We start from the raw sequence: 26,938 nt of genomic DNA, 5'->3' as shown, positions 1-26,938 counted from the left end.
TATTTGTGGATATGCCTGCCCGCAGTCAGCAGTGGACTGGGAGTCCCACAAGAGCAGCTCCAGCACAGAACAGAGGTGTGGTGTGTCAAATGGGAAGTGGTTAATACATGTTTTTTGATGAACGAATGGAAGATTTGTGTGGAATTACAATCATTTACTGAACCCTTCCCATTTTTGATATTTAGTTCACTTTTTGTTTTTAAGTATTACAAATAATACGATAAATATCATTGGAAGAAGTATTTTCTATATTTTATATCATTTCTTTTAGCTAGATCTCAGAAGTGTAATTGTTGGGTACCAGCGCTGGGCATTTTTAAGACTATTGCTGTTTTCCCGAGTGCCATTCTCAAGCCCAGTATTGTCTTGCCTGTTTTGTCGCATCCTTGTTGGAATAGATATCATCATGTTTATCTTTGTTCATTTGAAGGTAAAAGTGATTTCTCACTGTGGCTTTATTTTGCAGTCCTTTGATTCTTGAGCAGTTGAGCACTTTCCAAGTGCTTCTTAGTCATTCTTCTGTGAATTGTCTCAATAAGTATATTACTTTACAGTTATATTTGGTTCTGTGGGGAGAAGAGATAGATCACTGAGCTTTTACAAATGCATAATTTCAGAACTAAATAGGCAGGATCTGTCAGCCCTGCGGAGTGGGGCCCATGGGCCTTTGCTCAGCTGTTTCTCATGGGTGGCCTGGGGGCTGCAGGGATGGTCTCGGCCCTTCCACAAGAAGGCTGCAAGACTGCAGATTTGCAGTGAGCTGCCCAGAATCTTGTCCTGGGTGTCTTTTCCTCATGGTCCTTGGCTCTGAGTATATGCTGTGCCCTTGTGACACTGCAACTGACTTGGATTTTGCTCTTGACATCCAGATAGATTCAGCCTTATTTCCCTAGTGCCACAATTATGCTACGGGTCATCCACAGCAGGGAATAGAAACTGTCCACTGTCCTCAGCTCACTAGTGGCTTTGGGACATTCGTGGCAATGCTTCCTTCCATTCTTGAAAGGCTGTCTACTTTTGGCTCTACCACCTTCCAACAAATCCCCCCTCCACTGTTTGTCCACCCAGTCAGCCCCATGAAGCTGAGGCCTGGCGATGACACTGGCACTCACCGGCAGCCCCACCAGCCCACAGCTGTAGGCTGAGTCCCTGATGCTGAGTGCTTGACACCCAGGGTCTTATTTTCTGACCTCACTAAGCGGCCCCTCTCCTGCTAACTGAGCTTCCTCCTCAGGCTCCAGGCACTCTCCAGCATCTCACAAGCCCTTGAGCTCTCTCTCCTCTGCTAACTTTTGTGAGTCCCCTGCCTCTAAGGGATCGCTCCTTCCTGTAATCACAGTCTCTGTACAGTCTTGCTTCAAACCCGCTAAATCTCTCTGAGCTGAGACCTTGCCTCCACTGTCTCTGCCTAGAATATCCACCTGTGGGTATTAATATCCATCATGATTAAGTCTAAGGTCACTGTCCCTTTGGACCCTGGTAAACAGAAGGCTGGGCGTGTCTCACATCAATCTCCCCTGCTACTGTCATTGTCTTTGTGTCCTCAGCATCCCCACTTTCCAGAGTGGACTGTGGAGTCTGCAGATTTGAGTGTGAGTCTGCCCTACCACTTACTGGCTTTGGGACCATGAGCAAATTATTAACACCCTCTTAGCCCCAAGTTCCATGATCTTTAAATTGGGTATAATAATATCTACCCCATAGGGTCATTGTGAGGATTAAATGAGACAATGCAGATAATGTGCTTCCCACCATGCCTGGCACATAGTAAGCATTCAGCAAATATTAGTAGTTGATGTTGACATTACTGCTGTTGTTGCTGTTTCTGAGCAAGCCCTAGCTCTGGAGTAAGATACTAGGCAGTTTGTGCAAAAGCCGCAGTTCACATTTAATTTACTTATATTCCTCCATTGCTTTTTGCCTACTGTATGTGAGTGATGGTACCATAATGCCTCATGCATGCAGAAAATTCTCAAAAAGTTTTTTTAAAAGGCTGGCTTTTTCAGTAAGCACAGCCCTGGCAGGGAACCAGACACCATTGTAGGGAAGAGAGGGGGGTCTGTTTGAAGAAATATGTGCCCATGGATATACTTGAAATGGAGGCACTTCACCGGGCTCTAGAAGTGCATGTGCAGACACACACACACACACACACACACACACACACACACACACACAGAGAAACCAGGAGCCACACACTACCATGTGTCTGACCATTCTTTCCTTCTTGGTTTTAGCAAGGCACAGATGGTCAGAATGTAGTCATCAACTTCCTTTCTTAAAATACTAACTTGGCTTTATGTAAAGCCTCATTAACTTAAAAGCTCTATTTTTCAAATCCCAATTTTTTATGAACAATGTGAATAGTGAAGTGGGTAGTTAATCACATCCATGGTCTTAAGTTCAAGACTTCATCAAAGTTATTTATTAAACATTTCTGCATGAAAGGAGAAAGGCAAGTGTCAAAGCTGGGGGGACCCAACACATCTCATATTATATTTCAGGAAATAGGACCTTGTATTAAATATGATTACCAGGGCAAACTATGCTGTGTAGAGATTAAAGGTTATATTCCACAGAGCAGAGACTAATCTTGGGATCCCAGGAGATTTGGAGGAATATTTGCTACAAGAATGTTTGGGAGGACAAATCTGTAAAAGCAGAAAGCAGAAGGGGATGGGGCAGCTGATTTCGCAGGAGGCTCGGCCGCAGCCCGACACACTCGCAAATGCTCTAGGGTTAGCACCCATTTAAACAGGCTCTTTGGCTCTGCGTCCTGTCAGCTGCAGGGGGAGAGAGAGCATCTTGTCTCTTCCTTCTTCTGTTTCTGAGGTTTCTTTCATTAGCAAGTGCTAATTAGGAGAACTTACATTCCCAGGGATAATCGCAGGAGACAAAATAGCAGCAGAAAAAGAAAGGAGGAGAGTGGGGGCCCAGTGATATGTTACAACCATCAGAGCAATGGATCCAGCATCATTCCTGTATGTGTGTATGTCTATCTTTTTCTCCCCAAATTCAGACCATGATAAGTTTGTGCAAATGGCCAATTTGAGTCCTGCACACCAGGTCCAGTCTAAGCCTCTCATTTGGATTCAGAGATTGTCATGCTCAGAAAACGAGTTGTTTGCATCCAGGCTTCAGGATGCTGGAGGAGGCCTGTTGAGTACATCACTGGATAACTTCAACGTGGATGGCAGCAAGGAGGCTGGAGCAGAAGGCATCGGGCGCAGGTGGGTGTGACACATTTGTTCTCTGGGCCCAAACCACCATGTGCTTGATGCTTTGCAGTGATCTGTACTGAAGATTTTTTTTTTTCTTTTTGAGACAGAGTTTTGCTCTTGTTGCCCAGGCTGGAGGAGTGCAGTGGCGTGATCTTGGCTCACCACAACCTCAGCCTTCCGAGTTCAAGTGATTCTCCTGCCTCAGCCTCTCGAGTAGCTGGGATTACAGGCATGCACTGCCACACCCTGCTAATTTTTGTATTTTTAGTAGAGACAAGGATTCTCCATGTTGGTCAGGCTGGTCTCGACCTGAGGTCCAGACCTCAGGTGACCCACCTTCCTTGGCCTCCCAAAGTGCTGGGATTATAGGCATGAGCCACCACGCCCAGCCAAGAAATTGTTTAAAAGATGTTAGATGTCTAAGAAAAGTATATATTTATTGGGTAACTGTCAATCAATTCCACAGAGATTTACAGAAGACCATCTATGGGTCAAGTCTGTGTTAAACACTCTAGGGCCAACCTCTCGTTCCTCCTTCTATGATGCTTGCGTCTTTTGACGAAGAAAGAACTAGATGATAATATGAAATTGGAGAGGACAAATAAACAAGTTGCAATAAGCCTGTTTGGCCTTATTATCAGCCAGGTGCTGTTCTGAGCATGTGTACACATCAACTAATTTAAGTCTTATGACTCTGTTAAGTGTTTCTGTTGTTCTTATCGCATCACAGAGAGGAAACCCAGGGGTTAGGATTTGAACACATGCAGCTGGCCTTAGAGTCCAACTCCTAACCTCTACACCATGCTACCTTTCCTATTGATGAATTTCTTATCATTTAAATTTATAGGTAAAAATAGTGGGCTTATAAATGCAACTTCACATGAAAAAACAATGATTCATAAATTTAAAAATAGCCTAGGACTTGGATTACGTTTACACTGCAATTTATAGAAATAGCACAGATTCCCAGGCAGCATATGACCAATGAAGGTTGCTGCAGGAGCTGTTTTTTGGGGATGAGTTTTCCAGCTACTTCAGCAAGAGGGTATGGATGATTCATTTGAACTGAAAGTCTATGTGTGTGTCTATATCTATACCTATATCTATATCCATAACTATCATCTTAAATAATTCTTAGAAAATTATTGCCCCAAATTCTGTTGATGCAAATGTACATTGCTGTGCACCACAAACTAAATCAACAGTGGTAAAGCAAAATGGTTTCAAGCATCTATTGTTGTGTAACAAATGACCCGAAAGCATAGTGGCTTAAAGCAATCACCATTGTGTTATTCCATTTCACAATGAACTGGATTAGAAATTTCACAGTGAACTGGGTTAGAAATTCAGGCAGGACTTAGTTGAGGGATTCTTCTGGGTTTCATGTGGTATTGACTGGGGTCCCGCAGATGCTGGACTAGTTTAGAGGACGCAAGACGACTTTGTTCACAGGCTGGTTCCTTGGATGGTTGGGAAGCAGTGCTCACGGAGCCCCTCTCCCTCCGTGAGTAGTCTTGACTCCCCTCCATGTGGGGTCTCCAGCAAGGTTCTGCAAGGCAGGAGGGCTCCAAGATCCCAAAAAGAAGCTGTCAGTTCTCTTCAAGTCTAGGCCTGAAGCAAGCCTGGTGTCACTCCTGCTATAGTGTTGGTTAAAATAGTCACAGGTCAGCACAGATTCAAAGGGAGCAGAAATAGGCTCCACTCTTGATGTAGGAGTGTCCAAGACCTTGTGGACATCTTTCATTTGTCACCCAAACTAATGGTACCTTATAGCACTTCATTGTTTAAAAGGCAGAAGAAGCCGTGACTGACTCAAGGCCATCTTGAGGATGTGTTGCCCGCAAAGCATCCTTCCTGAGAATGGTGGCCCTTCCAGCAACTGGCCAGTGGTCACGCACAGTAGGGGCTTTTCAGTGTTGCATGGTTTCTGGCCTTCTTGATACAAAGCTGAATTGGCACCCTCTGTAATATTCGGTATAACTCTAATCTTGGTTTACGAATGCCAAATTGTCATGACCCTTAATAACTCACATCAGAAGTTATCGGTAACCTGTGGGTGAAAAAGGAAACCTAATTACTAGGCTTTTGAGTTCTTGGAAGATTCCCCCCACCCCACCTCCAAGAAGCACAGCTTGAGACACTGGTTTGGGTGCGGGTATGTTTTTGTGGAGGTGATGCCAAGAAGAAGTGAGAGAGAGAGGGAGTTGGGGAAGCAGGCAAAGTGTGGTCACATGGGTAGGGGTCACCAGGTAGCTGTTGAGGGCAACCAGGGCTCAGCTCCACAGAGGTGTACAGAGGCCTCCTAGAACTGCAGGACAGGAGGCAAACACCATGTACTGGCTCCTACTTCCCTTTGGTCGAAGGATGGGAGGCCTGGACTCTCCCATGCTTTTGGGTAAGGCGGGAATAGTGGGGGTGGTGGAGATGGCTCCCAAGATGGACAAGAATCTCTAGAGCAGAAAGAGGGCCACACCTGAGCCAGGATGCTGTCAGCTCAGCTGAGCCTGAGCTCTCGTGGAACTGCCCCCCACCACTGCGGTTGAAGTCTGAGGTGGGCCAAAGGCCATGACAGTGATGCAGTTGAGACGTTTAGCGTTTCTGCCATGGTACAGAGGCCACTCTGCCGGGGGCCCCTTCTGACAGGGTTCTGGATCAAGACCCGCATCATAGAAGTCGTTTGCCAATACTTGCTCTGCGGTGTAGTGCTGTGTGACCTCCAGGAACTTATTCAACACCCCAGGCCTCAGTTTCCTCATTCGTCCAGTGGTAGTAATAGTCATCCCTCCCCACTGGGTGTCTGTGGGAATTAAATCATGTTATAAAAGCTGAATATGGGTTGGGTCTGTGGTGACTGCCCTGATGCTGGTCTCAAACACAGCATTAGGCTCCCTTAATGGTGCAGCAATTTCCAAGCAAGGGCACCAGGGACGGCTGCTTGGGGGATGTGACATCAGGTCTTGACTGATGAATAGGATCTGGGCACGGTGAGAGGAAGAGGAAGAATACCATGAGCAAGGGCCTCCTTAGTCTTACTAGAAAAATGGATTGAGCTCCTACTGTGTGCCAGCCCTGGGCCAGGTGTGGAGGATTCGGTGGTGAGCAGGACAGATGTGGTCCCCACCTCATGAGCTCACAGGCCAGTGGAGAGGTGGCCCACATGGGGTCTGTGTGGAAAGGTGCGGGTCATGCTGCTGGCCTGAGCCTGGGCATGTGACCACAGGAGGGAAGGCTGACACGTGGAGGCAGGACCCCATCGCCAGTGGCATTCCTGAGCAGTTGTTTACACAGCATGTGGTGCCAGTGGCTGCCTGCCCTGAGGTACAGCTCCTGCCTGCCCTCCCACTCCTGGGAGGTGGCCTCTGACTTCACATCACTGCTTTTCTGAAGTCTTTCCCCACTGCCTCAGGCAAAGGTGTGGCTCCTCCACATTGCTGGCTCCAGTTAGGGCAGTACCCTCTGTCCCCTCCACCCTGACACCCACATGCTCGTGTCTGTGCTGTTAAACATGGAACTTCTCAAGAACAGCAATGTGTCTGGTATATCCTTAGCTCTAAGGCTGGTAGGGAAAGCTTTCAGTAAATGGATTGTTTTAAAATTCACATTTAAAATGTTTTTCAATTGTGGTAAAATACACATAATATAACACCTACCATCCTAACCAGTTGTCAGTTCAGTAGCACACAGTCCGTTCACGATGTTGTGCTACCATCACCAAAGTCCATCCCCAGAGCTCTGTCCGTCTTCCCAAATTGAAACTGCACCCGTTTGACACAACTCCCATTCCACCCACCTCATCCCCTGGCCATTGCCGTGCTCTTTCTGGTCTATGAATGTGACTGCTCCAGGTTCCTCAGATGAGTGGAATCGTTCACATTTCATCCTTTTGTGACTGGCAGTGATTGGCTTTTAAGCAGTAAAGGGTTGCAGGTGTGGCCCAGATCACATGGGTCATAAAACCCCAGGCCCAGAAAAGCCCTTCCTTTTCCCTAAAGGCCGCCTGAAGGCCACCTCAGCATCATCACCTCTCTCAGCTCCTCCCAGACTGTGGGGATTTCTCCATCCATTGAGCACACGAACACCCTGTCGCAGCCTCTCCCTGGGCAACTTGGTTGGCTCTAGTAGGCATGAAAGTCATCCACCCTGCATCCCACAGCAGGTTGGGGACTCCCAGAGGACAGGGCCCATGCCTGACCCACCCTTTACCCTCAGCGCCTTGGAGCTCAGGCCTGACACCTGGGGTTCTCAGTCACCGTGGGTCGATCGTGCTGCAAGGCAAGCACAAACAAGAGCCAAGTCAGAGTGAGGCCTCGTCCATCGCCAGTCTCCAAAGCTACTCTGTGCTGCACCTCGCTGTGAGGCTGGACTTCTCCTCCCCACCACCGCCCCTATTCTTCCCTTTCTGGCTGCAGCCTCTTTGCACAGTGCCAAGCTCCCTGCAGAGAGCCCTGGTGTCACAGCTCCAAGGGTACAGGGGGTGGGTCCATGGGTAACTATCCATGCCAGCGACCCCTGCCATAGTCCAGCTGCTTGAAGCTGTGAGATTGCTGTGGGGCTCTGAGGGGTGGGGTCAGTCTGGGTAACCAGGGGACCTGAATCTGCTCAGATGTTTGGCTGTCCGGGAGGCCCAGAGCTGGCTTTTTCCAGGGCTCTGAGACCCACAGCTTTACATCAATTGTTCTCTCTCACTCTAGACTTTGCTCACCTCTGAATGTAGCTTATCTCTGTGCAGAACTGACCCTGGGGCTGGGGCAACATCTCCCTTGACTCATTATTCTGCCAGGCTCTAGTACATTATTTACTAGCATGAGGCATATTCAGTCAGGGTCAGTTGAATGCCTGCATGAATGCTTCTTGTTCACAGCATGGTATGATCAGGTGGCACCCAACACAACATGTACAATGATCAAGCAGGTCAGTGACCCTGTGCAGCTCTCGAGCATGTGGTAGGTGGGGTGTGGAGGGTGCCTGGCCTGGCTGAAGGCCTTCAGCTGAAAACAGGAGCAAACGACAAAACATCAGTATCCACTAAGAGTGCTGGTGTTTCATGCTTACTATTTCATTTCATTTCCCTTAGAAGCCTGGGAAGTAGGAATATTATTCTTATTTTATGGTGGAAAAAATGGAGGTTTACAGGATCATGTATCTTGCACATAGTAGGAGGCTCATATGAAGCCAGAGTGACCTCAGTGTTCCCTCTGAGACATAAAGATCCTAGAGCCATTTTTCCCAGTGCCCTCCTAATAACTAGATCAGCCCTTGATGGGGTCCCTCTGAGGAGCTGCTGGATGACTGGACACAAGGCTGCCCTCCCTGGGCCACCATCCATACTCAGAAATGCCAAGAAGTTGCCTCCTTGAGCCACCTTATCTAACCTCACTGTCCTTTCCCGTGGGCCACCTTATCTAACCTCATTTTCTTTTCCTGGCAGCCCCTGCACTGGCCGGGAGCAGCTGAAGAGTGCCTGTGTGATCCAGAAGCCAATGACCTGGGACTCTCTCTCTGGGCCACCTGTTCAGAGCATGCATGCAGGTATGGGCCAGGCCATGACCAGGTCTCGGGTGGAGGAACCCCACACAGGAAGCTTGCTTTGAGTCTTTTACCACCACTTGATTTTGCTTCCCACACAATGTTTGTAACCTTCTTGTTTTTTGAATTGTTTTCTTTTTAAACTACCTGTGGTTGGGAAGAGATATTTAGCTTTGGCTGGGTATGTGGATCTGAAATGTGTTAGCTCTGGTGAAGACAATTCCAGCACTCTTGTCCAGAAGGAAGAACACCTGCTACAGAGGGTGTGTTCAGAAAAAGGCACCATTCACTTGTAGATATGCTTCTTTATGCAGGCCAGAACAGCACCTCCCAGTATTCACCAGAAAACATACACAGAGTAGACAGCAGTCCCTTGTGCCATGAATCCTCCTGGCCAGTTCCCCATTGAATGTGAGAACAAAAAGATCTGACACTTGGAAAAATATCTCTACTCAGTGAGCATTAAGCCTGAGTGTTGGACCAGTGTATTAGTCCGTTTTCACGCTGCTGATAAAGACATACCCAAGACTGGGAAGAAAAAGAGGTTTAGTTGGACTTACAGTTCCACATGGCTGGAGAGGCCTCAGAATCATAGTGGGAGGCAAAAGGCACTTCTTACATGATGGCAGCAAGAGAAAAATGAGGAAGAAACAAAAGCGGAAACCCCTGATAAACCCATCAGATCTCGTGAGACTTATTCACTATCACGAGAATAGCATGGGAAAGACCGGCCCCCGTGATTCAATTACTTCCCCCTGGGTCCTTCCCACAACATGCGGGAATTCTGGGAGATACAATTCAAGTTGAGATTTGGGTGGGGACACAGCCAAACCATATCAATCAGGAAAACTGCCAGGCAACTCTTTACCAGTAACTGTCTGCCAATTTCTGCCAAGGTCCCTGGGGGAGGGAGAGAAGTGGAAGGACTGCAGTGGTGGGTCACCATTTGGGGATTTTCCCAAGTACACTGTGGCACACACTGAAGTGCCCCATCCCAGGACTCCAGCTCTCCAGGAACAGCTTCAGGGCTCTGCCTGGGGGTCCCCCATGATCCAAGCCAGGGGAAGATCACAGGTCACACAGACTGGGCTGCCGGCACCTTGTCACCCCTGGTTATTTGAGGCCTGGGATGGGAAGGCTTTGATGTCTCACCTCTGTTTTAGCTTTTGTTTTTGTTTTGACTCTTAGCAAGTATTAATAAATCTCTGGTCATCCTCTGTCTTGTCCCAAAACCAATGCAGAATAAAATAGCTACAGTAAGTCATACAGAAAACAAGCACCATAGCCCATCCTGTTCTTGCCTCTGCTCTTTAAGCTGGAACTTGAGCAACACTGAGTGACACTCCAGAGAGGCTCATGCGAGTGTGTGTTCAGGTGTCCATTCCCAGCACTGCTGGGAGATTAAATATGAGCTACTTTTGTTTTCAGGAATGCGTGCATGTGAATGTGTGTGCGCACGCGTGTGTGAAATGCTGTTTACTCTTTTTGTATTAGCTCCCAAATAATTTGGGGGAAAAGCACAACGTGGTGCTCTGATTCTATCTCTAGGGTCAAAGAATAATAGGAGGAAGAGCTTTACAGCTGAACCGGGCCGAGAAATTGTGTGTGTGACACTGAAACGCGACCCACATCGTGGTTTTGGTAAGAGGGCTCCCTGCAGGTGAGGCCCAGTCTCTACCACTAGGCAAAGTGGGGAGGTGGGTACTGTTTTCCCTTTCAACTTATCTACTCCCCTTTCCTATCTCTCCTCTCCCAGTTTGCCTTTTCTAGTAATCACTTCTGTTTTTTTCTCCCCTTAATTGTCCCTAAAGAGCAATGGGACTTTTGTTTCCAAGTTTTTCTTTTAAGCCTGATACATTTTTGCGGTGCGTCTAAGTACAATGCAGAAAAAGATTTTTTCCCCTAATACCATGTAACAACATTCCTCTAGTCAGCGATGGGGAAGAAGAGTCAATTTATCTCACCTCTTACCAGTGACCGCTTTCTAAGACCCTAAAAACTGTATAAGAAACAAGGTACGGAGACAAGGTACTTGATTAAAAACCGTTTCTTTCCTATGTCTCATTGTCTACTGGAGCAAAATCCAGTGGTTTGTGTTCCTAGCTTTAGCTGTGCTTACTAATGGGGAACAATCCACCTTTCTCCAAGTATCATGGCAGAGTAGAAAAGGTCCTCTATTTGAGGATCAGAAGACCTGACTGTAACTATCAGCTAATGCCACTTGGTAGCTGTGTGATATCAGGGAAATAACCTAACCTCTCTGAACAGCAAAATCACTAAGTATCATCTTATCATGGACTATCATCTTGGATTACAGGTTTTGTCATTAATGAGGGAGAGTATTCAGGCCAAGCTGACCCTGGTATTTTTATATCTTCTGTTATACCTGGAGGACCAGCAGAAAAAGCAAAAACGATCAAACCAGGTACATCTTTTTAAATCACTAGAGATACTGTTCTAAGAAACCACTCTTTTTTATTTCCTTGGAAGGATTACGGAGATGTTTTATTTTTCCAGGAGGGCAGATACTAGCCCTGAATCACATCAGTCTGGAGGGCTTCACATTCAACATGGCTGTTAGGATGATCCAGAATTCCCCTGACAACATAGAATTAATTATTTCTCAGTCAAAAGGTATGTTTTAACTCACTCTTGGGAGCTTAAGAGCCTCTCCTGTTTTCAGGAGTACATGATTACTGAGAGGTACTAGACCTTGAAGTCCACGTAGGTCTTCTATATTGCTTTCCTCGTGGTATTGGCTTGCAAAGAAGCAGTGTAGTGGCACAAATAAGCTTTGCAATTTCAGGGGCAGAATGGGCACTATCACTGCTTGTCTTGCTGAAAGGGAGTAACCTACTCTAATTTTGTTAGACACGGCTGGATACAACCAGTCTTTTTTTTCTGTCAACTCTCCTTGCATGGCAGGGAGGACCTTTTTATTGCCACCCAAAGTCCTTGTTGATAGGGTCGGCTCCAGGATTTCTATAGTTTGGGTTTAGGTATAGCAATCAGCTGGGGAGGAGACAGGAACTGTTCTTTGTTAAACTTTTGTTTTGGGTTCAGGGCTACATGTGTAGGTTTGTTATTACAGGCAAACTCGTGTCACAGGGGTTGCTGTACAGACCATTTCATCACGTAGGTGCTCAGCATAGTGCCCAATGGTTATTTTTCCTGATCCTCTCTCTTCTCCCATCCTCCTCCCTCAAGTAGGCTCTGGTGTCTGTTGTTCCCCTCTTTGTGACCATGGGTTCTCATTATTTAGCTCCCACTTATAAATGAGAACATGTGGTATTTGATTTTCCTTTTTTTTTTTTTTTTTTTTTGGAGATGGAGTCTCACTCTGTCGCCCAGGATGCGGTGCGATGGCACGATCACGGCTCTCTGCAGCCTCCACCTCCCGGGTTCAAGCAATTCTCCTGCCTCAGCCTCCTGAGTAGCTGGGATTACAGGCACGTGCCACCACACCCAGCTAATTTTTGTATTTTTTAGTAGAGACGGGGTTTCAATATGTTGGCCAGGCTGGTCTGGAACTCCTGAACTCAAGTGATCTGCCCGCCTCAGCCTCCCAAAGTGCTGGGATTACAGGCATGAGCCACTGCACCTGGCCTGTTCTTAAAGCTGAGTTTTCATGGCAAGCTCGCTCTTCTTACTTGATGTGCATGTTCCTGATCAACCTAAGGAGTAAAGTACTTTTTAATGATGCTTTTCTTCATCCTTTACATAAGAATGAGAGAGCAACAACTGCCTATATCAAAGGAAAATACTATTGTTTTTATTGGGAGCAAGCTTGAGGAGCCTGGAGGAAGTAATGGGAGGAGGCTAACATCCCTTCTCCCTAGTTGCCTGAGACCACTGCTGTTTTTTGGTTGGGTGATCCTGTACACTAACAGCAGACCGCCTGCAAATTCAGGCTCATGATTGCTTCTTCACACTTCAGGGGTGTCGTACAGTTTTCCCTTGTATACAGGAGAACTTCCTGTCACACCAGCCATCGTTTTCTAGGTCCTAAATGCAGGCACTGCATTTGCCTTGCCTTCTGAACACCGTGCATGTGCTCTCACTCTTGTGCCTGTACACAGCGCCATGCAGCTCCCCCGTCCAGAAGCTATGGGTGGTGGAAGGTGGCCATGCTGAGGTCTCAGGCCCACACCCTTCATCCTGGGGTTGAAGCCTTCCCAGGGGCTGGCCTTAGTACATCCCCAATGCCAGTCTCTGGCTTGCTGTCTCTGTCGGATTTCCCAGCACCACTGCTCTCCTTTCTGCGTCGGTTCAGCAATCCCTGTGTTTTCTTCCACATCCTCCACTGACAGGAGCAGTCAAACTGTCCCATGTGTCATCAGGAAACACAATGCAGGTGACTGAATCACAATTCAGCATAGTCCAAGGATGGCCTGCTGTGATGGAGGTTGTCAAAAAGCAGTACTCGAGGTCTGCTATTCTCAAACTACAACCTCACATTAGAATTCCAGACAATAAGTTTCCCACAACGGCTGGGAATAAAATGTCCTTTCACTGTGACGCCCCAGCCACCTTTTGGCAATGCTGCCTTCATCATGGTGGGGTTTCCTCATAGCTGGGCCACTGCCAGAGGAAGACGTTTCCTTGGTGATGCTGGCTGGGTTTCCATGGCAGAGACTTGACTACCATGACTTTCTTCTATCTCATTAGGCTGCTGTTAAGGCAGCTGGGCTAGATTGGAGATCAGGATCAGACAGATAAAATGTCCATCATGAGCATCTGTCATGGTCTACAATAAATTGAGTTTCAGTTACCAAAGAAGGTCTCCCAGCTCCTATGTCTACTAGGCAGGACACCAGTTGCAGCATGGCTTGACTTTTCAATTTAGTCGTAAGTCCCATCCTCACCTCTCATGGGGGGCATGGAAGAGAATGAGCTGATGCTTATGATACTGCCAGAAGGACAATGATGACAGAATCTGTGAATGAAATGGCCAGAAATACAGCATTACGAAACAATGGCCCTGCCACTCCCTGTTGGATACCTTTAGATTTGAATAACTTCAAATCAAATTCATTACATCAAATTTATTCAAGTTGAATTCATTCAGCGTGTGAGTTTGGGCACTTCCCTCAGTGTTAATGAGTCTGTATCAAAAGTAGTAAATCTACTTGTATCCAGGTCTAAAGAAAATCTAACTATTTTTCATTCCTCCCACATATATTTGTTGAGCAGCTAATAATAACATGTTAACAGTAGATACATTTATTGAGGCTCTACCATGTACTAAGCTGTGCGTGTCTCTGTGTGTGTGTGTGTGTGTGTATGAGAGCCATATACATATATATATATAAGGGAATATATATTCTTTCATATATACATATATATTTTTATCTTTCTTTACATATGTAAAATCTTTTCTCTGTGTATAATCTCTAAGCCTCACCAACTCTACAGTATTATTTATATTGATATTAGCTCTACTTTAGATACAGGAAAATTTAGGTTCAGTCACGTTAAATACCTTGCCCAAGGTTTTTCTACTGATTCACAACCTCATGTTCTTTTCTTTGTTCTATGCCAGGTCACGAGTCAGACACGGGGTAAGCAGGAATCAGTGACCCAGCCTTCACTCACAGGGGCCTGCAGTTTGGTTATTACCAAGCCTCTCAAAAGGACCCGATATGTTGGTTTTTGGATCACATGGTGGTTGCAGATGTGCTCAGTGGGATGTCCAGGAGAGGCTGGGTTTAAGACAGTTCCCACATGCTGGCTGTAGGATTTGGGGCAGGATACTTAATAACTTTGACTCTGTGTTCTTATGTTTGAACTTGGATTACACCTTCCTGGTGGGTTTGCTGAGAAGATGGGAAGATGTCCATATCTTCCTATATGTATGTATATCTAAGGTGCCCATCACATGGCTAGAGCTTAATAAGGGAGAGCTGGCCTTATGAACTTCTTTTGAGCCTATGCATTCATAGTTGGGTCACTTAAGCTCTATCTAGGTTTCTAAATCACATGTAGAATCTTCCCTTTCTCTCATCTAAATGTAACATCTTTCAGGAGGAGCTAAATTCACACTGTACCCGAGCAGCTATAGAAGATCCCTCTGTCGCCGGAGGAAAACGCTGTGCCCACATAGAGATGCCACCAAGAAACCGGCCTTTTGAAGCTGTTGACTTTTTCTTGGCTTGTTTTTATAGGTGTTGGTGGAAATAACCCAGATGAAGAAAAGAACAGCACAGCCAATTCTGGGGTCTCCTCTACAGACATCCTGAGCTTCGGGTACCAGGGAAGTTTGTTGTCACACACACAAGACCAGGACAGAAATATTGAAGAACCGGACATGGCTGGGGTGCAGAGCTTAGTGCCCAGGCTGAGACATCAGCTTTCCTTTCTGCCATTAAAGGTAATCATCCCTTTGTTCACTTTCTAGATCTGGAGGAAAGAGAACAGGCTGTGAAGCCCAACAGCCTGACCCCTAGGCCCTTCCTGTTCTCTGTTTTCCATGTCAGGTGGATGGAAGTTACTTAGCCCCTTTGAGCCACAGCTTCCCCATCTGCATACAGAAGCAAGTGCCTGCATGGCATGGTTGTTGAGAAAAATGCATAAAAGAAGGCAGAGTTCCTAGGGCAGTGTCTGGGCACAGGCTCAGTGTGGGTGCCTCTGGAGTCCTTAGTCACTAATTATAATTGTTATGATAATAGCACCATGAGGAAATTGATTGCTGCCAACAGCAAGGTGTGGGCAACCAGGCACCTCCTATTCTTGTCCTTGAATTGGTCCTCAAGCTGGGAACTCAGTGGCTTTGCTCTTGACCATACCCTGTGGAGGAAGAAGACGGGATCTGGAGTAGGTGTATGGAGGGCTGTGTGCTTCAGTCCCAGCTCTGCTGTCCTCTGCCGTCTCTTTGGACTCTAAGTGGTGTTGTCTCCTTAGTCCCCTCCAGACCCATGCCCCAGCCTCTCCATTCTGCTCTGGGCCCTGCACAGCTGGTGCTCATGGACTGAGTCACCTTGCTGTGTTCTGCTTGGTTCTGCCCAAGAGAAGCCTCAGGAGGAGCCTGCAGTTGTGGGATGAGTGAGGACAGGGTGGCAGTGCTGGAGTCTCAGCTGCACACCCTTCATCCCACTCTCTCCCTGTGCTGACACAGGTTGGCTGTGTCCCTCTACAAAGAGCACAGCTCCTATCAGGGTCCATCGACCACTCCCTTCTCTCACCCTTCAGGCTCAGGGGTGGTCACAGCACCCAGTGTTTCCAGCCCCAGGTGCTGAACTGATATTACTGGTTTCTCCAAAGGCTGCCAAGACCTTTGAAAACAGGCCTCCCACGACCTCTCCTCCCTTACTCAGGATGAGTGTATGCCCTTCTCATTCTCGCTGGGACAACTTGCTGGTTGAAACAGGCAGGTTATTGCACCTCTTTTAACCTCATTTCTCTTTTTATGATGGAGATAATGATGTCTGTCCACAGCCGTGGAAACTAAGGTACTATGCCCAGTGTCGGGGATAAAACCCGTCTCTTTCTTCTACTCATCTTAGCTTCATCAGCTAGGGCCCCTGTAACTAAAGGCAGATTAATGAGAGAAAAGCATCCACGTGTATTTACTATAAGTTTAATGTGACATGTGAGCCTTCTTATGGAAATGACCTGAAGAAACAGTTTTCCCTGAGTATATTTGATGAAGAATGGAGAGTCATGGAGAAATGAGATAAGACAAAAAGCAGGAGTATGTAAGGTGGGAGGAACTCAGCAAGGCCAGCTTGTTCAGATTCCTCTCTCAGTCCCTGTGTCTTCCCACATAAGATGCTCCATTTTTCCAGATATAGGGAGGGCGTTGTCACTTGAGGGTCTTGTGCCCTGCTTCAGGGGAAGGTTAGAAAATCCTTCCTAGGTTTTAGCGCCTGCTTCTGAAGAGAAGGGCAGGGGAAGGTCAGAGAAACCTTCCTGCATGCACTGTTTCTCCAAATCCTCCAATGTGCCAAGGTGCCCTATTTTGGGGTAGTGTGTTTTGACCCCTGTCACAAGGATCTGGCATACAATAGGGCTCCATGAATGACAGTGCCTTCCTAATTGGCCATGGTGCTCACCTGGACAGAACATCCCATGAGGAACTGGATGCAGGAGGCCAGTGGAAAAACAACGATAGTAGCTGCCATTAATTGAGTGCTTACCTGTGTGCCAGGCAGTGTCCTGAGCACTTTATATGTATTAGCTCATGGAAGCTCCATGGTAACCCAATGAGATCATTCCTATTATCGACCCCTTTTATGGGTGGGGTACCTGAGACAGAGAGAGCAAAGGAGCACACCCAAGCTCTCTCAGGGAGCAGGGGACAGAGCTGGGATTCGGATTGGCCTCCAGAGCAGGAACATTCACCCCAGGCCTTCCTCTGCTAGGTCCTCTCTGGCAGGAAGCAGAGCAGACAGGCCTTCAGGCTGGGGCTTCTTTGGTGGCAAACCTGAGAGTTGGTTTCCTGGGGCGGGGGCAGTTGAGGGGAGCAAGGGAGCTCTAAGGCCACGCTGACCATGGTGCAGGATGTAGGACCCAACCCAGATGCTGCAGGCTCTTCTGGGTCTCGTGGCCAACTTTGTGGCCAAATGATCCTCTGTGGTATGGTGGACTTTAGATTGTCACTTCAGGTCTCAACCTCAGCAGTCGAGGCTTCGTTGTTCAGCTTCCTCCAGCTTGTTTATTTTCCTGTGTGTCATTAGAATTTTCTAACATGCATGGTCATTAGAAAGCACTAAGTAAAGGGGGCAGATAGGACAAAAGACCCCATCTTCTAGGCAGAGGGACAGTGGAACATGAACAGTGACCCAAGCATTCTCTGCCTAGAAGTGGCATCAGCCCAGTCTGTCACTCCCTCATCTTCCTCCTGCGTTGTCTGAGGTCACATGGAGAAGGCCTGATAAAGTTGGAAATGAATCCCCTGCTGGCCCAGTCCAAAGCTCATGATCTTTCTGAGGTGCAATGCTGCCTGCTCCTGAGAGCAGGTGAGAGGTAGGAGGTGACATCTGCCTTCATCCCATCTTTATTTTTGTTTGTTTGTTTATGGCAGGGTGCTGCTTCTTCTTGTCCTCCATCACCTCCGGAAATCAGTGCTGGTGAAATCTACTTTGTGGAACTGGTTAAAGAAGATGGGACACTTGGATTCAGTGTAACTGTAAGAGTTTTTAGGAGAGCTTGAAAAGCAGTTAACAAGATGTCTTCTAGAACCTGGTGGCCATTCCACCCAGATGGCAACCTCTGACAGTGTGCTTAGTTTGCACAAATGTAAGGGGTGAATAAAAAAGCCAATGGGGGCCTGCACTGGAGGATGAGTTCAGAGACAAACAGAGGTACTGGAGAACCTCAGGCTGAGCAGGGCATGCACTAGGGGTCTCCAACCTCATGAGGAGGCAGCATGGGCAGAGTTGGGTGATGTGTTCTGACTCTGAGGTCAAGCTGGACTGCAGAGAGAGAGAAGCATATTGGGGCTTCAGGGACACAAGCGAAAGGTGAGAAGGGCAGTCCACTGTCATCTGGCCAAGGATGGGTGGGGCAGTCCACTGTCATCCAGCACAGAATCAGTGTGGAGCCTCTTGCTCAGACATCCCAGGGCCAGGCCTCCATCAGGACTGACACTTTGCATTTGGTTTCTGAGCTCTGCCTGGTAGACCCTTGTGAAAGGAGATTACCCATATAACTGTGTTTACCCAAGGGGTTCGGGAATGGCACACACAAAGCTGGTGAAAATCCAGAGGTCAGAGGTTGGAAGGTGCTGCTTTTGTTACTGAGTATTGAAAGTGATCCATTACCGGCAGGGCTCGGTGGCTCACGACTGTAATCCCAGAACTTTGGGAGGCCGAGGTGGGTGGATCACAAGGTCAGGAGATTGAGACTATCCTGGCTAACACGGTGAAATCCCATCTCTACCAAAAAATAAAAAAAAAAAATTAGCTGGACGTGGTGGTGGGCGCCTGTAGTCCCAGCTACTTGGGAGGCTGAGGCAGGAGAATGGCGTGAACCTGGGAGGTGGAGCTTGCAGTGAGCCGAGATCGTACCACTGCACTCCAGCCTGGGCGACAGACTGAGACTCCATCTCCAAAAAAAAAAAAAAAAAGAAAAAAAAAATGAAAGTGATCCATTACCTTGAGACCCTGGAGTGGGTCTGGATTTCAGGAATGTCATTGTTGGATTTAACTGTTGATGGGAAATAGAATGGCATCTCCCACCAAAGTAAGGACACGCTATGGCTGATGAAAATTTTCAGAGGACATTCAAGAGATATGTGAATGGAGGGCATTCTTTGCTTTCCCCTGTGATAATGCTGTGTACCTAGAGCAAGGATATGTGTTTTCTTGGACCCTAAGCCTGCAATGAATTTGTCATCAGTAGATGATTTTAAGGGACCAAGTAAGAAACCAAGCAATAAGGCTCATGAATCCACATGGAGTGAACAGGCTGATACCAAATATGGTCCATTTATTCTTGGCTTGGGGTAACAGCCCTATCAGACACCAAACACAGCTATTTCTCATCTGAAAAACTCACTAAATTTTGAGTTATTCACAAATATATATTTGCTGAGAAGAGGTTGGTGATTTCCTTTGGCTGGCAAAAACTTGGATTTTCTTTGCAGATATTTAATTTCAAAAATAATTCTTGAAATGTCTCACTCAAATCCAAATGGCCACTAAACACATGAAAAACACTCAAACCCATGAAAAGCCACAGGAATACAAATTAAATTAAAATAAAATTTTAAACTTTATGTCTACCAGCTTGGCTAAATATAGCTGGTGGAATGTAGAAAAATGGTACTGTCATACAAAGCTGGTAGAAATGTGAATAAGTATATCCATATTCACATAGGGATGCAATCTGGCAACATCTATTATAATGAAAAATGCACATATCCTTTGGCCCATCAAAGCACACAAGATGTGCCAGGTACAAGCCTTCAGGCCTAGAGCCGTAGCCACCTACGCTGGTCGCTACCTATAGAGAGATAGTGGTGCATCCCACGTGAGCGTTTGCTGAGCACCTGCCATGTACCAGCGCTTGGGCTGGGGACATGCCCAGATCTCTCACATAGTTTCTGTTGTTAAGCTTATGAACACCTAATCTTATTGCTCAGTGGAGAATACAATCTGAACGAATAGGTGAATACAGAAGACAGTGGCAGTCGGAGGTGAGGTCATGGGACAGAGTGGTGGGCAGGTGGGGATTCCCTTAGCTAGGGAGGTTGGGGAGGCTTCCTGGAGGAGGAAAGATGGGTGGTGAGATTTTTGTTTTGTTTTTCAGGGTGGCGTTAACACCAGCGTGCCCTATGGTGGTATCTACGTGAAATCCATTGTTCCTGGAGGACCAGCTGCCAAGGAAGGGCAGATCCTACAGGGTGAGAGATGGGGATGGGGTCTCATTGGGAATTCTGTGCTCCGTGGTGTAAAGAGCCCTGCACTGGGAGGGGCAGCCTCTAGGCCTTGCCCTGCTCCCGTTCTGAAAACTCATGCAAATGATTGCCTCCCCAGGTCATGCTTTTCTCACCGGAAAGGGGGTGATAGAACCTGCCCTGCCCATTTGATAGGTTGGGGGGTCTGCAGTGGCACACTGGGAAGCATAAGTGATAGAAAAATAGTAGAAGACTTAAAAGACTTGTGTTGCTCTTTGGCCTTCATGGGAAAGCATGCTGCTTTCCTTGGAGGACAAGTGGGCCTCGGTAACCTCACTCGCACATCCGGGAAGGACACCTGAGCCTTCTGTCTGCCCTTGCTCAGCTCCCACTGCTCTGATGGAAGGGGGTGATTTTTATTGGTCTCCAAAACTGCCAGAATTGAGCCAAAAGGGGAACCTAGGATCTTACTTATCTCCATTTCCCCTAGATTTCTGGTGTCCCCAGCATCAATCATGCCTCCCTGACCTTTTTTTGAAATAAAAAAAAAATACATCCTGGAGATATAAATATCTAAGCAACTTGAAAATACTTTCAAAGACGGTTTCACAGGAAAACAGAAGGAAGGATAAGGTTGAACAGAGCTGGCTTAACCACTCTGTGAGCCAATAATAGAAAGGCTTTTATATCCCTGATCTGTGATGTGCCTGAGAAGAAGGGAGTGAGCCTGCTCAGAGAGGCAGGATTCCTGCTGACTCCAGGGGAACACCTGGCACCTTTGCTTCCTTTTCCACTTCTCCAGGCTGCATGGAGGGGCGCCTGGCAGGGGCCTCCTGGAAGGGAACCTCCTGCAGCCTCAGGCACCAGGTCATGACATGACATCCATCCCTTTCCCAGGTGACCGACTCCTGCAGGTGGATGGAGTGAGTCTGTGCGGCCTCACCCACAAGCAGGCTGTGCAGTGCCTGAAGGGTCCTGGGCAGGTGAGTGGACAGTTGCTGACCAGCTTTCCCTCCTTCCGGGCTTTCCTGAACAACATCAGAAGCTGAAATCGTCTCTGGGTGGGAGGGAGGCAGGCAGGAAACAAGACTTTTTCTTTGTTAGTTTTTTTTTTTCTCTTCCATTTCTTCTTACCCTCACTTTTCTATGGGGATGTGAAACCCAGGAGATAGCAGACAGATGTTTCTGAGTAAAAAAATCTCACCCCCTGTAGATAGCCTTAGAAATGTACTGGTGGCCTGCCTGAATTCTGGAATCAGACAGCGGAACGGAGAAGATGGAGTGAAGCGACTGCTCTAGCCTGGCTCTGGCTGCCCCAGCCCCGCTGGCCCTGTGTCCATTGGCTCTTGGGCCTTCTTACCTCCCTACGTTTGCATAGGATGACCCCACTCTGTTCCCTGTTCATGCCATTCCGCCTCACCCTGTGTTGTACCCACCAGGTCCTGGGTCAGAGTGTCCTGGGATTCTTTTCCTCACAATGAGGTAGGAATTCAGGGTGCCAAGAGCAGAGCCATTCATCCTTTATGTCCCCTTTATTCCTTGCCCTGTAGTGATTCGATGTTATCCCACTGTGCCGAGTCCTCTGCCTGAGGTTAGGAGCCTCTAACTGCCCCTATGTCCTGAGCCACAGAGCTGGCATCACCCTCTCTTGGCAGCTAAAAAGTCAACAGAGACAGGCGGGATTCCTGAGGGCCCTTCCAGCAAGCTGTGGGGCAATGTTCTGGCCACTTTTTGCTTTCTTTACCAAAGCGGTCTTCTGGTGTCTGGTGAAGTTTGCTTATATTGGTGACTTTGGTTGACCTATCTTGAGAACAGAGCCATAATTTATTGGCACCTTCTGATATTTAGACCTTTGCTAATGAGCGTGGGTAGAGAGGGTACTTGGCTGGCCTCCTGGCAGCTTTGGCAGGTAGGAATTGTCCCTCTGTGATCCTGGGCCAGGTGCTGAGTGACAGGAGCAGCAGGAAGATGAAGGCAGGGCCACATGCCCTGAATGGGAGCTTGGCATTTCTGAGAAGCTTCCAGGTGACGTCTAGCTGCTGGTTCTTGAATCACACTTAGAGCGACAAGGGTATATGGTGTCGTGGGGAGAAAGGTGGGAAATCACACTGGAAAGAAAGGGGAGGGCAGGTGGTGCAGAACTGGGGTGCCATGGGTTTGGGTCTTAGGTGATGGGAAGCATTGGAGACTTTAAATCAAGAATGTTGCATGTTCAGTTTGTATCTTAGACCAATTCACTGGCAGCCATGATAGGGTGGACCAAGAGGGGTGCAGACAGGGTCCAGTGAGCCAAGGTAACCAGAGCTTGCCACGGCCCAGCGGGACACTGGCAGTGAGAGAGGAGGTGGAGGGGAGGGGTCACTGGGGAGCTGTTCTTGATGGGGAATGTTCACGTCTTAGAAACCAGATGGGGGAGAGCTGGACCACTACAAATGTGGCCCTTGGCAGGTTAATGGTGGTGTGAGCCAATGCGAGGGGAGGAGTGTTTTAGGAAGAACGAGGAGGGGAAGTGAGGGTGAGTGAGGGGAGGAAGATGAGTGTGGCACTGCATATGTGAAGTGGAAGTACATGTGTTGCTTCCAGGTGCACTTGTCTAATAAGCCCTGAGAAATCTGGGTCTAGATCCCAACACATAGGCTAGTTGAGAGATTCAAATGAGTCTGCTTATAGGAAGGATTCGAAAATTAAGAAGCATTTGCAGAGTCAAGGGAGTGCCTCCTGGTTGCCATATGAAGTGTAAACTGAGTTTGTTCACCTTTCCTTCTAGGTTACAAGACTGGTCTTAGAGAGAAGAGGCCCCAGGACTACACAGCAGTGTCCTTCTGCTAATGACAGCATGGGAGATGAACACACGGCTGTTTCCTTGGTAACAGCCTTGTCTGGCAGGCCTTCGAGCTGTGTCTCGGTGACAGATGGTGAGAGGGGGGAGAATTGAGTGTTACTATTGTCATGTTATTGTGTGCAGCTTTTGAATTGTCAGGTCAAAAGGGAAAGGCAGGAAGGCTTCCTCTGGGTCCTGAACAGAAAGCGAGCCGTGGTGATCATGCTGAGATCGGCTTTTTCATGCCGTGGAAGCCCATCTCATGGAATAGGTTTCTGGAAACAAATGCATTTTCCCCAAATGATTTCTAGGCATCTTTCTGCCCCCAGCCTTCCTCAGTCCTTTAATCAGCTGCCAGAACATTAATGTTTGTGTGAATATTTAGGATGAAATTGACTGAAAGGGTCATACATTTTCAGATAAATTTGGCTTCACAGTCCAGCCAAGTCATTTGTAATAAAGTTATTTGAGGAATGACTAGGCAGGTTGGGAGAGGAAGGTTCAGGAATCTAGCCTTGTTATTAGCATCATTTTAAAAGCCAAATGAACAATCATTTAGAGGGACAAAACTGCACGTTTTCTGATGGGCTGCCCCTCTGTAATTCCCTTGTGATTTTGGTATTGGCCAGGAACATGTTGATTTCCTCAGTAAGAATGATTTGGACTTTAGCCATGTTTTAGTCCCTTCATAGAGATTTTCTGGTTTTGCTGCAGAAGACTCAAAACAACCATAGGGTAGAGGTGGGGCAAAGGGGGAATGCTTCTATTTAAATCAAGTCTCCTCTGTCCTCACCCCTTTGCTCACTCCCTTGGGGCCTTTGAGAAACTGACTCCAAAGAGCAGAGGAGGCCTTGGGGCGATGGTAGAACTGGGGTGCAACACACCTTCACATAATTGCTTCACGTAATTGCTTCACATGCTTCCGTTCTTGCCCTGGTGAAGTTTGCAAGTCTGTGCTCTGTCCCTCTGTGCATTGATGCCAGCGGGGCAGCCCAGAGGCCTCTTTGGTGGACAGACCATGTAGGTGGCCAGCTCTATTCATCCTTGGTGCCCAGAGGCAACTGTTTTGTCTTATGGTCAGCCTACATGGGTAAACAAAATGGCAGCTAAAGCGTTGTCCATAGAACTGGCCATAATTTTCTCCATGGTCTAATTATGCAAAATTTAGTTTCAAGTATACTACAAATGACTAGAGTTCTAAAGGAGTAATAGGAATATATGTGATACAAGTTTTATTAAATGCCAAGAGCATGTTGTGTATACCTAGCAGCTATATCTTTATGTATAAACACAGTTGAGTTATCTATAATTGTGCTATTCAATATGGTAGCCACTTGCCATGTGTGGCTATTGAGGACTTGAAATGTGACCAATCTAAATGGATAAAATATGTACTGGATTTTGAAAGCTTAGTTTGTAAGAAGAATAAAAAATATCTCATTAATAATTTTTTCATATTGATGACATGTTGAAGTGGTAATATTTTAGATATATGGGATTAAATAAGATGTATGATTATAGCGTATTTAACCTGTTTCCTTTTACTTTTTAAATTGTTTTATTTTTTGTTTTTATTTTTTATTTGCTTTTTCCTTTTATTTTAATGTAGCTATTTGAAAACTTCAAAATGACATTTGTGGTTTGTATTTGTAGCTCACATTATATTTTACTGGACAGCACTAATCTATAACATACATAATGTACTCTGTCATAAAATTAGCAAAGGAATTATTTGAACGTAAAAGAAATAATTCATCTACTTGACAATTTGCATTTCGAGACTGGTCAATTTCACTTGTAATCTACTGAAGAATTTATTTTTATCAACATCCCACACTACAGGTCCTAAGTTTGAAGTCAAACTAAAAAAGAATGTCAATGGTTTGGGATTCAGTTTCGTGCAGATGGAGAAAGAGAGCTGCAGCCATCTCAAAAGTGATCTTGTGAGGATTAAGAGACTCTTTCCGGGGCAGCCAGCTGAGGAGAATGGGGCCATTGCAGCTGGTGACATTATCCTGGCCGTGAATGGAAGGTCCACGGAAGGCCTCATCTTCCAGGTGCCGGGGGGCATGGGCAATGCAGCTCTGTGTGCAGGCTGGCCCCAGCTTTGCCTCTTACTAGCCTGCTGCTGTGGGGAAAACTCTGGGCTCTCAAAAATCACACCAGCAGCCTGGATTTTAATCACATAAAGAGAGTAATTAGTGGTACACTCTCACATTTAATTTAAAATCTCTGTTTTTAAATATCTGACCTTGAGTCAGCCTTGCTTCTCACTGGGTTCATGAGAGAAGCTGAAGATAAAGCCCTGGCCTTTGTGCTGGCTGACGTCTCTTCACACACATCCTGGGATGTGGGCGTGGGGCTGAAGGGACTAGAGTGGGTCGCTTTCTGCTCTCCTTCCCATTTCTCAACTACGTTTACAGCTTTTCATACATTATTACACTGATTGTCCTACCTATGATAAAAAATGCAATTTAAGAAGAGAGAGTAATGAAATACTGTATATATTAGACAGAGTCCTGGAAGAAAATGGAGTCATTTGAGGGACATTTAATAAAGGTGTGGGCAGGTTGTTAGGAAGCTCAAGGGAGCATGTTGTGGCCTAGGGCTAGGAAGAGTGGGATGCAGTTACCCCTACCCCGAGGCCAAAGGGGATGGGAAAGAGCAGTTACCCCACCCCATGAATGGAGAGCCATTGGAGGGGACTTGCTGGCATGAGCTCTCACCTTGGCTGGGGTTATAGTCATCCCATGGCAACCTGAAGGGAGGAATTTGGAAGCAGCGATGACCTCCACTCGTCCCTGTCTCTGGTCTCTTGCCATGTTCCCCTAGCTGAGCCCAACAGGAAGCCTCATGTAGCCTTCATAGGTCAGCTGCAGAAACACAAAGCAAGATGGACAAAGGGGGACAGTGGCTCTGGGGAGGGCTGGGGGGAGGTCTCTAGAACACCATACGCTTTGGTTGGGAGGGCATGCCTTCATCCATCCATCTCCTGATCCAAGAACCCTTCTCTGAGAACCACTGCTGGGCTGGCAACTCTATGAGAGATTGAAGACACAGAGGAGGACAGCTCGTGCAGTCTCAGAGCTCATGGACAGAAAACAGCCGCAATGGCAGGAGATATGTATCCTGGGAGATGAAAGCCCATGCTGCAGTGCTCACACCAGTGCGCCAGGAAAGAAGTGCACCCCTTGGAAGTCCTGGGTGGCTGAGGCAGGGACTGGGGAGTGTCTTGATCAGCAGTTCTTAAGCAGGGATTATTTCCCTCTCAGGGGACATTTGATTAAGTCCAGAGACATTTGTGGTTGTCACAACTGATGAGTGCTTCTGGCATCTAGTGTGTAGAGACCAGAGACGCTGCTAAACACCCTACGACGCATAGGACAGGCATTCCCATAAGAAATTTTCCAGCCTGAGAGGTCAACAGTGCCAAGAGTTTGAGAAATCCTGGTCTAAATAGGAAATAGGAGCTATTGAGGCAAACTTGAACCCTGGACATTGAGAGGGTGGCTTGGAGCAATAGGTTCAGCATGGCAGGGGCTTAGGACGTGGGTGCAGAGGGGAGTAGAAGGGAGAGAGGGAACTGGGGTGAAAGGCAGCAGCAGGCAGAAATGGGGTCTATGTGCTATGCCTTGGAGCTTACATTGAGGGAAAAGCAAGTCAGCCAGGGTATGCAGTGGGGGAAGGACTCAGTTATATCTGCATTGTGGAAAACTACCCTGGAGCATTGTGGAGGGAGGCAGGTGGGTGACACTGGAGAAGGCAGCAAGCAGAGAGGAGGTCACTGCAATACTACAGGTGAGAGGTTCCCAGAGCCCAAGCCAAGCCCTGACGGGAAGCTCAGAGCCAAGGGTCAGGCTTTAGAGATTCAGATGGTGGAGCCTGCACAATTGGTGGCCCAAGATGAGGGGAGGTTGGGAGGAAAGGGCGATGGAGATGAACAGCCATTTGTTGGAGTCACTCTTTCTGTCTCTGAAGAAAAGGCATTGGTATTGGCAGATATTGCCATTCCCTTGAGCAATGTGGAGGGAG

At 47.2% G+C, this 26,938-nt stretch overlaps 1 protein-coding gene across 2 annotated transcripts in view; it reads left to right on the top strand.

Moving 5' to 3' along the window:
- Nucleotides 1-26,938, top strand: part of FRMPD2 (FERM and PDZ domain containing 2) — a 119,584-nt gene that overhangs the window by 80,183 nt on the left and 12,463 nt on the right. For both annotated transcript variants that reach the window (XM_032171410.2, XM_032171400.2), the window contains 11 exons: nt 3,020-3,230; nt 8,650-8,750; nt 10,296-10,388; nt 11,065-11,172; nt 11,265-11,381; nt 14,912-15,117; nt 17,770-17,874; nt 19,998-20,091; nt 20,983-21,068; nt 22,853-23,000; nt 24,749-24,963. In XM_032171410.2, the coding sequence (XP_032027301.1) occupies nt 3,020-3,230; nt 8,650-8,750; nt 10,296-10,388; nt 11,065-11,172; nt 11,265-11,381; nt 14,912-15,117; nt 17,770-17,874; nt 19,998-20,091; nt 20,983-21,068; nt 22,853-23,000; nt 24,749-24,963 (1,484 nt within the window). The remainder of the gene's footprint in view (nt 1-3,019; nt 3,231-8,649; nt 8,751-10,295; nt 10,389-11,064; nt 11,173-11,264; nt 11,382-14,911; nt 15,118-17,769; nt 17,875-19,997; nt 20,092-20,982; nt 21,069-22,852; nt 23,001-24,748; nt 24,964-26,938) is intronic.

The sequence above is a fragment of the Hylobates moloch genome, unplaced genomic scaffold (genome assembly GCF_009828535.3).
Source record: "Hylobates moloch isolate HMO894 unplaced genomic scaffold, HMol_V3 SCAFFOLD_3, whole genome shotgun sequence".
Lineage (NCBI taxonomy): Eukaryota > Metazoa > Chordata > Mammalia > Primates > Hylobatidae > Hylobates > Hylobates moloch.
Note: the sequence above shows the minus strand (reverse complement) of the source record. Positions and strands in the feature narration are given on the sequence as shown.